This window comes from Athene noctua, chromosome 15 (genome assembly GCF_965140245.1).
Source record: "Athene noctua chromosome 15, bAthNoc1.hap1.1, whole genome shotgun sequence".
Lineage (NCBI taxonomy): Eukaryota > Metazoa > Chordata > Aves > Strigiformes > Strigidae > Athene > Athene noctua.
In genome coordinates, this window is record NC_134051.1 from 6362395 (window position 1) to 6374983 (window position 12589).

Below are 12589 nucleotides of genomic sequence, written 5' to 3' on the forward strand. Positions count from 1 at the left end.
GTGTTGATTTTTGATGTGTTTGTGTGTTTGGGTGGGAGAAGCAGCAGTTGATTCCTGTATCTTAGACTTGATCTAATTTACAGAATTTAACAGGTCTTTTCCTCTTAGTTTTCTATGTATTAGTTTCTTGTACATATGGAGCAAGAGATGCTCAGATATATTAATTGAAAATGCTTGACGGGATATAAACAACTTCAGGATATTCAAACAGCAAACATGCTTGGAAAAAGGCATTACTCTCTTACTTCAAGCATGTATTTAATTTCAAGTTTTGCAAAAAGGTGTTTCCCAATTGTCAGTAAGGGAACAGGAAACAAAAGAGGTGCTCAAGCTTTATCCACAGGAGAGGAATTTTAAATAATACATGCCTCTTGCTCCCTATGTGCTAGCTGCTAGTCATGAGGGAAGAGCAAAGCCCATTACTAGTGGGATAAAAGTGACAGATGTCATTAGAAAAGCACGGACTAGTAAATCGGAATTTCCAGCGCTAGGTTGGTGCCTGCTCTTGTGGCTACCTAGTAGTCTTTATTCTTCTACTTGAAAGCTATTCTGGACCAATTCAGAGCTGCATAACACAACAGGTAAGGCATTATTTGGCATTTAGACCTTGACTGCTGAAATGTTTCTGGGTTTTAAGAACAGCTCTCCCAAGCAATCCAACATGAAAACCTAGTCTTTAACCCACAGTTGGTGCATGAACACCCATTGTCAAAGCCCATGTTTCTGAGTAGAGGTGTGGTTTCTTCCAAAACAGTGATCCTAAGGTCAAGCTTGAGGTTTCAAACTCTTCTTCCATGCACTTGTGTAAGCAGCAAGTTTCAGGCGATGTCCATTGGCCTCTGTCCTGATCTGAAACAGGGCCGTGTCACGGACAGCCAGACCCTGGATAAATGTATCCTTTTTGAGCCGAGGCAAGGAAACCACTAACTTAACGTTTATAAAATGCCCACAAGAAAGAAGAGGGATAGTTGCTACACCTGTGAACCCAGGGCTCCTGTGTAGCATAAAAACAGATGTGCTTGCCTGCCAGAACAGATCTATACGCGGGATTACCAAATAACTGTCTGGGCAAGTTGCTGCAGTTTGCAGATTAGGCCGCAGGCACTCCTTTTGCTGTCAGTGATAGCTGGAATGTGCACACTCCTCTTAGCGCAACTTAATTAACCAAAAAGCATGTCTGCAGCCATCTTTCACCACCCTCCTTCCCTCTAACCCATCCGCCTTAAAGACAAACTGATTAAAGCAGGATGTTTCTTTATTCTGATGTGATTTCCTTTTCCACGTGGCCGAGCAGCGCCTACCTGGGAGGGAGGTGGGAGCAGCGAGCACCGCAGCTGCGGGCGGACAGAGAGAGACCTGCCGCTGGTGCTGGGTCACAGCTTGGGCTGTAGGTACGACCAAAGCCTTTCCGCACTGGTTCTGCCACCCCTGTCCCCTCAGCCAGGCAGGATCCAGCTTACAGGGGCTGTTGGGTTGTTTGCAGCAGGCGGCTGGTGCTTGGGGGAGGGTTAAGGCCAGCCCTCCAGTGCATCCAGGAGTGCCCCCGGTCCCTCCCCACCCCACAGCAGCACAAGCCCCCGGGTGTCGGGGGGCGGCTGCGGCCCCTCGACACGCAGCGCCCGGGCGGCTCCCTCGGGAGATTTCCCGCCTTCGCCGCGCTCGGCGGCTCGGGGCGACTGCGCATGCGCCGGGCCGCAGCGGCGGGGCCATGTGGGCGGCGGGCGCGGTGCGGCGGGCGGGCCTGGGCCTGGGCCTGGGCTTGGGCCTAGCGGCGGCGCTGGGCCTGGCGGCCTGGAGGCGGCGGCGGCGGCCCGTCCGCGAGGTGCTCTTCTTCCCTTCGCGGCCCAGCTGCACCGAGGAGGTGCTGATCGAAGCGGCGTCGGAGCCGGGCGCGGCGGCCCGGCCCTGCCCTTGCCCGTTACCGCGGGGTGACTGCTCCCTCAGCCGCCTCATGCGGCGCCTCCTCTCCGCCCGCCGCTCCCTCGAGATCTGCCTCTTCGCCTTCTCCTGCCCGCAGCTGAGCCGCGCCGTCCAGCTCCTCCACCGACGCGGCGTCCGCGTCCGCATCGTCACCGACGCGCAGTACATGGGGCTCCGGGGCTCCCAGATCGGCCTCCTCCGGCACGCCGGTGAGGCGGCCCCCCCTCAGCGAGGAGCCTCCGCGGGCAGGGCACGGCCGGGCGCTCAGGCCCCCAGGTGAGTGCTTCGGTTACCGCTGAAGCAGTGGTTATGTCTTTGTAGGGATCCAGGTGCGCCATGACCAGGAGGACGGGTACATGCACCACAAGTTCGCTATCGTGGACAGGAGGATGGTCATCACAGGTTCCCTCAACTGGACCACCCAAGCTATCCAGAACAACCGGGAGAACGTGCTGGTCATGGAAGATGCTGAGTATGTGAAGCTTTTCCTGGATGAGTTTGAAAGGATTTGGGAAGAGTACAACCCCATCAGCTACAAATTTTTTTCCAAAGACAATAAATGACAGAGCTGCCTCCCAGAGCTGGCAGAGTACTTGACAGATAACATTCATGAACTTTATGTACAGACATCATTGTATTATCCATCTGGGTGTAATTTAGGTAAGCTCCTCTGGAGAAACAAAGTGCTTTCTACCCTAAAGTGCCACCGGTCCCTTGCTGCGGGAATGGTTCTGACCCAACTGTTTGGTGAGTTTTGTGAGCGTAGGTGTGACAACTATGCATTTATAGAGTTTAAAACTACAGGCAGGCTTGTTGCCATGCCCCGGTACAGACAAGGTATGTTCAGACAGTGCTGGATACAGCGCTGGGTAGGTGTTTCGGTGGTGAAATGGATATTTTCCCACTTGGGATACAGCAGAATGGAGTTGTAACCCAGTGGCTCCTCTATGTCAGTAACTCTGAAGGAAGAGTTAAGAGGGTTACAGCAAAGCTAGACTTAGTATAGAGAGATTAAGCACCTTAGTTATGTTTTTTGTTGGCTTTAATTGTTGAAAGTTTGTAAAAGGAAATCTGTAGGAAGTAAGAAGGCAGAAATTAGATGTTTTGATTGTGTACGCATTTCCTTTGGTTTAAGATTAGCAGAGCTCCAGCCTAAAAGCATCAGAACAGATGCTGATGACAGCTTCTCTTCCAGCAAACAAGTGTAGGGAAGTTTGCAGAGAAATGAGAGAAACTGTTCTTTGGGCTCACGTGATCTTGAGAGCAGATGCGGCTGGAGTTTGGTCACTGACTTCAGAGTGGAGTGGTGGAAGGAGACCCCAGTTCACTCTGGTGGGGACACTGTGTCCTGGTCAGGTTTGGTGACTTTGGAGACCGCCTGTGTTGGCAGCAGCAGGGTGGGGACAGCGAGGGAATAGCAAGGGGAGGGAGGTAAGAACTTTGTCCCTACAGCTCAGGGTAGAACAGAGATGGGTGTAAACTTACGAATTTAACAATGAGTGTCTGTGTTAAGAATTATTTTACACTGGACATAAAGTGCCTCAAAATCTCTAAATGAAAAAAGTTCTTCACGTTTTGTTACCAGTTGACGCAGTAGTGCTGTGTTTGCCATTACTGAATAAACCATTTTCACAGAAAAGCTCAACATCATCTTCTGGTTTTTGCCCTCTGGGCAGTCCTTGGGGGTTGGTTGTTCCAAAGATCCAAATCATTAAAAATTCCTGTAGGTCTTTAGGAGTTATTTAGGTTACATGGAGGAACATCAGCAGATTGCAGATCTGTTCTGTTTGAGGAAGTTTGCATGGGTCTGGGGGGAAAAAGCATTACTGTTATCTGGAGAGTAGCAACTGTGGAAGAAGCTACATTCTCTAGTAAACCCCCTTCAGCAGCATTAGTACTTTGAACATGTTACTGCTATTAAAATGCTGCCTGTTGCGTTTTGTGAAGTGTGACTGTAAAAGCAAACAGCTCACTCGTTTTCAGGCTCTGGCCTCTGCTCCGTTCTTTCTGTAGTAGTGCCCTTTTTGAAAGAAAAACCTCACTACGCAGCATGCAAAGGGTGGTGCAAAAATAGTTTATTACGATATAGTTAATGTAAAGTTAGGTAATTATATTTACAAAATAAAAATGATCAGCTACATCCATGGGAACCTAGCATGTCACACAAGATTTTGTAAGGAATAAATACTGTGAGAAAAAGTGACGTTTCTATTACAGCGAGCAGTTGATTTGGAACTTAAAAACGCGCTGAAATAAACGAGAGGAAGGGAGAAGGGAAGGAGAGGAGCCCACACATACTGAGAAACAGGAGCTGCCAACACCCGTTCCCTGTGGCAGAGGGGAAATATCACGTGGTAGACATTATTTCCCAAACTAATCTGTGTGGAAAATGCCCCTGGAAAGAGGCTGTTTGCCCTACGGATGAACAGGGCTCGAGGACAACTGTGCGTCTCTGCCCCGCTGCCATCCTTGCTGGGTTTGAGCCGCGGGGATCGCGAGGAGCCGCCAGGCTGCAGCGTCCCGGCTCCGCTGCTGCTCTGCCGTTGGGCCACGTCCCAGGGCGGTGGTGGAGGGGTGGCCGCTGTGGCACAGCGTCGCAGAAGCTGGGAAATCACTCCTGTGTCCTCAGGACTCACCATTCCTTCCGGTCGTTTCCAGAGGGAGGTGATACGAGCATGGCGTGTGCGTGGTTTTAATCCGGAACGAGTCCCCTTTGGCGACGGGGCGGCCGTCGGTTAGAGTTGTGCTCAGACGGTGGAGGAAGAGCTGTGCTCGCATTAGGACAGTGGAGGAAGACTGACCAGTAGTACCCAAACGACCAGTGCCGGTTCAGCTACCACCCGTGGACTTGCAGAGCTTCCTTCTCTCTCCCCAAACTTCATCCTTTTGAATAAATGATTCTTTAAAATCTCAAGTCATCCAGAACTCCAGGTCCCAGGAGGGTGGACACGGGTCAAACGCTGCGCATTTGTATCTGCTTCCTACTTACCGTAATCTTTTGTATTTTATGACACACTTTGCTGTCTCTAATTTAGAACAAAGAGCGAATGTTCTTGTCAATCCTGCACACAGGCAGTGTGTGAAGAAAGCATGAAGAAAATAATTGGAATTGCGCTCATTATTTAGGAGTTCATGGCCAGCTGGCTTTGTTCAGTTGGTACCAACTTGTCTGGCTCATCAGGTTTCTGCCAGCAAATCCCACGCCCTCGGTTTCTTTTCGTAGTCTCAGACTGAGGCAGGGTGAACCGCTGGGGCTGGCACCTGCATCCTTGCCAGCCTGCCGCCCCCCGCTCCTGCAGCAGCACGTTTGTGTCCTCTTGTAAGAAATGGTTTGTACTACAGGCTCACTTAAGTTCAACTCAGTAGTAACTACATGGTTATGTTTGAAGTTACACAGTGTAAGTTGCAGTGCTGCTGTAGGATGTGTGTGTACAGTGGGGTCTGTCGGTCCCTTGTAAAGTCCAAGAGTGTCTTGGATGTGCTGCACGAGCGAGTTACAGCATGACACCAGTGTCTCCCAGAGCCAGCGGCTCGCTGCCAACAGCCCAAAACTACAGTGCAAGGAGAGCTGGGGGTGCTCTGTCACCCAGTAGTTGCTGCTACTCTGTGTAACGATGGGTAACAGTCTGCACACACACGGTGTTAGTGCCCCTACCAAATACAACACTACTGAGTTCTCCGAATGGAAAAAAAAAAAAAAAAAAAACCAAAACCCAAGCAAGTTTATAGCATAGTAAGGTTACAGTTCTCAAACAGACTGTACAGAATCTTTGGACAGGTATCCTCAAAACTAAAGGTACAGGTCAGCAGAAAAGGTTTGAAAAGATATTTATAACAGTCATCAAAATCAAACAAACAGTTTATCAGGGTAGATGGGGCAGACTGGACACATTACACTCGGCGCTCCTCTCCCAACCTGCGCCTGGGACATCTGTGTTAGGACAAGATTTAAAAATCAAAACCACAACTTAAGTCACAAAAGAGAACCCTCCGCTAATTTGAGTAATAAATATTTACACTGCGTGCTTTGAGTGCTATACAGGTTTTAAATTACTTTTTTAAAAGAGAAGAATAACAAAGCTTTTTTTTCTAAAAAAAAATGGAAGAAAATTACAGAGGAAAGGCAAGCTACACTGAGCGTGCATGTGCTTAAGTGTTCACAACAAACTAAGTACTGTATCGGAACCATGAAAAAAATGCAACTGTCTAGTGGAAGTGCAATCAGGTATAGAGATGGTACAAAAGTGACACATCTTACAATGCTGGGGGGCAGCAATGGTAACGCAGTCCCACCCACCTCTGTTACAGGAAGAAAAAAAACACTTCTGGTTTGCAAGTCAGCACACAATTCCGGTTTTGAAGCAAATGACCACGATTTGCTTATTTTTTTATATGTGGGCAAAGGAAAGGTCACATTTAAAGATGGATTCAGTCTGTTTCAGGGGAGACGGTGCAAATGGTGGGAAAACCTTATGCAGGAGGAAAAAAAATTACTCGGAGCCAACTAGGAAGTGTCTGTGTCCGCACCTTGGTTTCACTTGACTTTCCCTAGACCTCACGTTTCAGTGCTATTGCTAGTGTAAATTGTGTAAAAGGCAGCAGCTTGCACTGCCCGTTGGGCCACGTGCAGACGGTGCCTGGCGAGTGTCTGCCGTGAGAGAGCTGCTGGGCCTCGCGAGCCCACGGCCGGGGCCGTGCTGCGCCGGGCAGCGGCACGATGCAGCCGGACTGGGAAAGTGCAGGCGGGGAGCTCGCCCTCTCCTCCCCATGATTTTTGTCCCTTCTGCACACACTAATTTAAATAGCCACTGACTTATCTTGGAAGATGGATGGAGCCTGGAGCAGGAAGAAGCAATAGGCTATCTAAGGACCACTGCTGTCAGTAAAAAAGCTTTCCAGATGGCTTTTTTTTTTTTTTTTAAAAAAAAAGCACTGCTCTCTGCAGAAATACTTCAATTTTTTTGGCTTGGTTATTGGTGCTGCAAGTTCTCTTCCTTTCATGTAAAGGCAGGTAATGCCTTTTGCTCTGCGGTGATGCTCAGATAGTTTCCAGACTGCAAACAGAGCACAGCCTGAAGCACAGCCTGAAGCTGCCTGCATACCACAGCACCTTCCCTCCTCCTCCTCCTCTTCTTTGTGACCCCCTGAACTCATCGCTACTGCTGTAAGACACTGTGTACAGTGTTCCCACCTGGCGAAGTGCTGCCCCAAAGGCTGAGGTTCATCCTGACGATGCCGAGGCCACTGCTCAGCCCCAGATGCACCTTCAGTATGGCAGAGACAGGTTCTCTGTTTTCATTTTCAAAGGAGCCCAACTCCCCAGTGGAGGACGGCTGCTCCTTCAAGCTACAGTATATGAGACCACCACCACCACTATGGTCATAAAAGATCCCTTTGCTTAGCGATACACAAAATTCAGCAACAAGATTAATTGATTTGGCTTGTTAGGCACTGCTGTGTTCCCTGCGCCTGTCCTCCTGCCACCTAATACATTTTATTTCAGCTATACCTGTAGTTAGTGCCAGGGTTTTTTTTTCCCAGCAAACATGCCTGTCTTGGTTTTCTCAGCTATTTCAAGGTCCAGACAAGCTGGCCAATATGTATTAAATAAAAGTTCCCCAAGAGCAAATTTCTGAGCAGCTGATCCCCTGTTCAGACAGCAGTCCTAGCAAACCTCAAGTCAAATTCTTTTAGAGATGTTTCACGGAGCCCAGAAAAGAGGGTGATGCGAGGACTCACATTTTCTGTTCAGTAAGGTAAAACCAAACTAGAGGAAAGAGAGAAGAAAATCCAGCTTCATTCCTGCTGGTGCTGGATCCCCTGTCAGGGCCTCACGGAAGGGATGCAAAATACCATCTGTGTTGCCTCGAGTGAAGAATTGACACAAGTGGCCCTGAAGTTAATAGATGATCCCTTGCTTGGCATATGGGCATGTCTACAAGAAAGAAGCAAGCGCCGTACAAGCGTTGCTGGGTTATATTTCCCCCCACTAAACATCAGTATATTTTTATGTGTATAAATAAGAACAGTCTCCCTGCAGCCTCTCAGGGCAGTTCAGGGCCTGAGCACAAGCAGAAAGCTCTTCTCGGGACCCTCCCTGCCTTCAGCACCCACACACTTTGCACAGCTCCCTGTGCCGCTGCATTTTTATCGCACATTCTTCTGCCTTCCTGCACTATCCACCACCGAAGTGCTGCCACCTTTGCCAACACACTGCAGTGCCTTTCTACCCATCCTCACCTTTTTTTTTTTTTTTTTTTTTAAATAATTAATATATTTACACATGCTGAGTCAAACACTGAGGGTGATCCCCACCTGATCGCTCCACGTGTGCCTTCCACTTACCCAGCTGTTCTCTATGTTAAGAAATAAGGCTCAAAGCAGGAGCACTGGCAAAGAAATCAAGTACTCTTACTCACTAGGCTCAATACCTAGTGCCAGGCAGGACACTGAGCTGCAAGAGAGGATTTCTTGGTATGAGCAAGCGTAGAGCAGAAAACATCCCTGCATGGGGAGCCTCAAGATGCTCAGTGGCATGATCCTGTAGCAGAAAGGTTCATCTTGTGTCCGCCACACCACCAATGTGTCATTGTAAGGTACATAACTTCTAGTCTTCACGCTTAAAATAAGTGTTCCTGAGCAAATGAAGTATGCAAAGAAAAAGCAGGATTTGCTGGGGGATGTAAGAAAGGGCAGGGTCCACATGTTGAGAAGGAGAGCAGTGCATGTTCTGCTCGGCTGGCTAAAAAGGACAAAGTCCCACTGTATGTCTGGAGAGAAGAGGAGGAGGAGGAAGAGGGCATCCTCCTGGAGCCAGTGATGTCTTGTAGAGGAAGAGCAATGCCAGTGACAAGGCCTACATGCCATTCTAATGGTGCGTCCTGAGACCTCTGCCAGGAGATCACGGCTGCCAGAGAGCAGAGCTCACCCAGAGCAGCCCGGGATGGAGTGTAAAGGTTATCCCTGCGGAGAGCTGGGCAGGTGACTTCGGATGGGACCAAGCCACCCACCTGGGCCAGGTAAGCATCTCCTGATGCAGTTAGAAAGGCATATACACTACATAGAACGGATGGAGTTCCTTTCCCACCTAATCACAGAATCACAGGTTGGAAAAGGCCTTGAAGATCACCTAGTCTAACCATTAACCTAACATTGACAGTTCTCAACTCCACCAGATCCCTCAGTGGCCCGAGTTGAGATGAACCTGGGCCACAGCACTGACATCTCTGTCCTGCAATCTACTCTGCTTGGCAGGCATTGATGTCCCTGCTTTACCTTAAAGACTGCCTTTAACTGCTCAGAGATGTCACTGAAGTGCCACGTTGCCAGCTGCTGTGAGCATGGGGACCTGAACTCGCCCCGCTCACCCAACTGTGAGGTTATACCAGAGACCCAGACTTCTCACTTCAGTCAAGTGCAAGATGCCAGCAGGGAGAGTGAAACCTCGTATGTGACTAGTAACGAAGGACCCTTTTCTTCCAGATGTGGACTTCTTCTAAGCACAACACATGCACAACTGACCCGGAGAAGGCTGAATCTGGGAAGGGCTACAAACAAGGAGAGCTGCATCTGGATCTTCTCAGCTGGAAGGGAAGCAGAACCCCACACCATGGCTATAAAAAGCCACTGCTAAGCATTACCAACATACATGGGTTTATCAACAACAGTCTATGCTTTAGATGGCCCTTAGCTAGCTCAGTGTGGCAAGGGCAGTTATTTCCACAGCCCCAGGACAGTGCTAAGGTGACCGTTTCCACTTTGGGCTCTGCAGTTTGGACTCCCATCAGGCAGGCGAGAGGCTGATGGTGAGCAGCTTTGGGCACACAGGCCACATTCCTCCACTGTGGGATGGGAGGAGGACTAAGGCAGCTGCTGACTGATGGGTGGAAGCAAATGCAGTACAAGGAGTCTCCGGGAGTGACTGATGGTTGATCCAGGTGGGTCATGGCTGGGAAGGCTCCCGGGTCCTCCAAAGCTCAAGATTACAGAAAGTGCTACTGTGAGCTCAGATTAGGGCGAGTGGCTGCACATCAAACTATCGTAGAGGGCACAAGTGGAAAGACTTGTTGAGCATTTTTCCTACCCTGCTCTTATCTCCAGGACTTCCGTGTACACCCAGACACAGATTACAGAGCATCGCAGTGGGAGAGTGTCCCTGCACGGGCTCTGCCCGCTGCACGGCGCTGGCATCTTGACTGGGGACAAGTGGGGCTCCTACAGGCAGGACCGGCTGGCTGCCGTACGCTGCTGCGAGTGCCCTGGGAGGTGTCAAACTGAGCACATGGCCACAGCAAGGCCACACAAGCTGGATGAGAGCCTTGACACTGGTTAGATGATGCCATCTCCTGCTGAGGGTCTGGTGGCTGAAACAGAGACTTGCTGCTCAGAGAGGGTGGATGAGGGTGAACTCTCAGCACCTGCCGTGATCCAACCTGGCAGGATTGGAGATGGCTGTCACCAGCCCCGTGGTGCTCACTGCTCCGGAGCTGCAGCAAGAGTTTGCTTGGAGGGCTGTGATTGTACCACCTGCCTAACGGCCCCAAAATCAGCCAGGAAAGCACACTGAGCTGCCTGCTTTAACCATGTGTTAAGCACTCGAAAGACAAGAGGAAGCTTTGCTCCACGTGAAGGCTAGGGCGTATCTTTAACAGCACAGCCCGAAGCGATACGGGTCGCTCGGCAGCTAAACGGTGCTGGGAAGCCAACACACCAGAGCACTGCTTCAGCCCTGCTCCTGGCCAGAGCTATCAGTGAGGCAAGACCTGGCATCTTTACCGGTGGCATCTTGAAATTTAGCCTGGGATGAAGACACCATGCCCGGGCAGCCCCGCTGCAAAGCAGCGTAGGCTTCTAGGAAGACTGCTCGGCTGGCTGTGTGCTGCATCTAATGCTACCAGCTCCCTCGACTCACTTTGAGCTTGTATCCATTGATCGGCCTCACAGTGCTAAATTGTATGCTTTAAATACAAAAGCTATTAGGACTGAGAAGGTCTGAAGCACATACTGGTTTTGAGACTTTTATTTCAGGAAAAGATTAAAGAATTAAAATAGGAGCTGCCCTGCTGACAAGAAGAGTTGAATTCAAGAAGCTGATAAAAAAGGAGCATTATATGCATTGAGCACTGTGCATTTTCAGTCAATATTGGCTCTACTTTCTACTCTACTTTCCTTTGACTAGGAAAAGGGAGTTTCACATGCGCACAGACCCTGGGATACACGGGACTCAATGAGAGGAAGGGAGTAACAGCAAAAAAAAAAAAAAAAGAGTGCTGGGCTTGATCTAACAGAGGCAAGAAAATGATCTTACAGCTTGGCCCCTGAAACACCGACTGCAACCACCAGCGAGACAGGAGGCAAAGACACGCTGATGGGGCAGACTTGACGGTGCACATTGAGTATCTGCAGCTCCCTATCCATAACCACCTGGGCAGCCACCAAAGCTCGCTGGGCTTCGGTATCGCCTACATTCAGGATACGGCACAGTCACGGGGCAGGAGAACCATTTCTTGCATCCTTCTCCAGCGGGATGTCAGTGTTGTACCTCCAGGCTGTGTACGCCAGCACGGACTTGCGCTCCCCGAAATCTTCCCCCGGGCTTTCCCCCCTTGTAGGTGCAAGTAATGCAATCGAGATCAATGGTTAGATTAGGCTCCTGGCGTGCTCTGAGCACTGGGTCTCTTGACAGCAGTAAGAGCTCGGTATGGCCGATACCACCCAGGCCCTGCCTGCATACCAAAACGGTTGGTACGACAGAGCTAGCTTATTAACAGGCTACTGAGCCTTAATACTGACACTTAGTGTAATGGTTTACAGTAAAGGAAGGATTCTCCTACAAAGCGCTGAAGAGAGGGGAAAAAAACACCCCACCCCGATCCCTTCCTCTCCCTCTCAGAGTCTCTGGAGCGTCTCACAAGCAGGGAAAGGAGCTGGGGAGGCGAGGGGGCAGCAGGGGGGGCACCACCACCACCACGGCGCCGGGTCCCGTTGGGGGCGTCAAGACGAACGACAGCAAGGACAGTCGTAAGGAACGAGAGACAAACGGTGCTGGTGCTGTGCTGCCTCAAGCTGGGAGGTGCGCGTGGTCAAGCGGAGCGGGGAGAACTAGTCTTTCTTCAAGTCCCTGGATTCAAAAAGCTTCAGGCGTTCTTGCACAGTCAGGCCTTCCTTCAGACTCTGAGAGAGACAAAAGACAGAGAGTGTCGGACACGGGCGGGCGGGAGGCGGGGGGGGCTGGCACACAGAAAGGGTGGCGGTGCTCAGGCAAAGGAGACGTGGGCAGCGGGAGAATGGCCTCCTTGGCAGAGAGATTAGTGGGACATGCTAAGAGAAAACACACGGTTATGGAGGGTGGTTACTGGTGAATGGTGCCTAGAGAGAGGGTGAGATTGCGAGTGAACCAGGCGACGTACCAGAAGCAAATGAGGCACACCATGCTGCAAGCGGGATTAGCTCAACACGGAAAATGACCCCCAGAGCCTGCAGGGCAGCAGTGGCTGGCGCAATGTAAGTGGAGCTCTGGAACTGTGGGAGCCCTGGGCAGGTCAGCTCGGATCTGCTACACTAAAGCACCAGGCTGCTGAGCAGGATCTGCATGCTGGTCCTCCCCGCGCCACTGCAGCCCCGGCTGAATGCGCGTCCGTCTGGGACGGTCCTGGCTCCGGTCAATGTG

The 12589-nt window shown here is 50.5% G+C and overlaps 2 protein-coding genes across 7 annotated transcripts in view; one reads left to right on the plus strand and one right to left on the minus strand.

Annotated features, from left to right (window-relative positions):
* The first annotated feature begins 1708 nt into the window (after window positions 1–1708).
* Window positions 1709–3545, plus strand: PLD6 (phospholipase D family member 6). Its single transcript, XM_074919701.1, has 2 exons — window positions 1709–2129; window positions 2242–3545. Exons 1-2 carry the CDS (start codon window positions 1709–1711, stop codon window positions 2481–2483), a joined length of 663 nt encoding a protein of 220 aa, XP_074775802.1. The 3' UTR covers window positions 2484–3545.
* Window positions 3546–3978: 433 nt separating this feature from the next.
* MPRIP (myosin phosphatase Rho interacting protein) overlaps window positions 3979–12589 on the minus strand; it is an 87380-nt gene continuing 78769 nt past the window's right edge. For all 6 annotated transcript variants that reach the window (XM_074918926.1, XM_074918927.1, XM_074918923.1 and 3 more), the window contains one exon: window positions 3979–12093. In XM_074918926.1, the coding sequence (XP_074775027.1) occupies window positions 12022–12093 (72 nt within the window). In that variant the 3' untranslated portion in view covers window positions 3979–12021. The remainder of the gene's footprint in view (window positions 12094–12589) is intronic.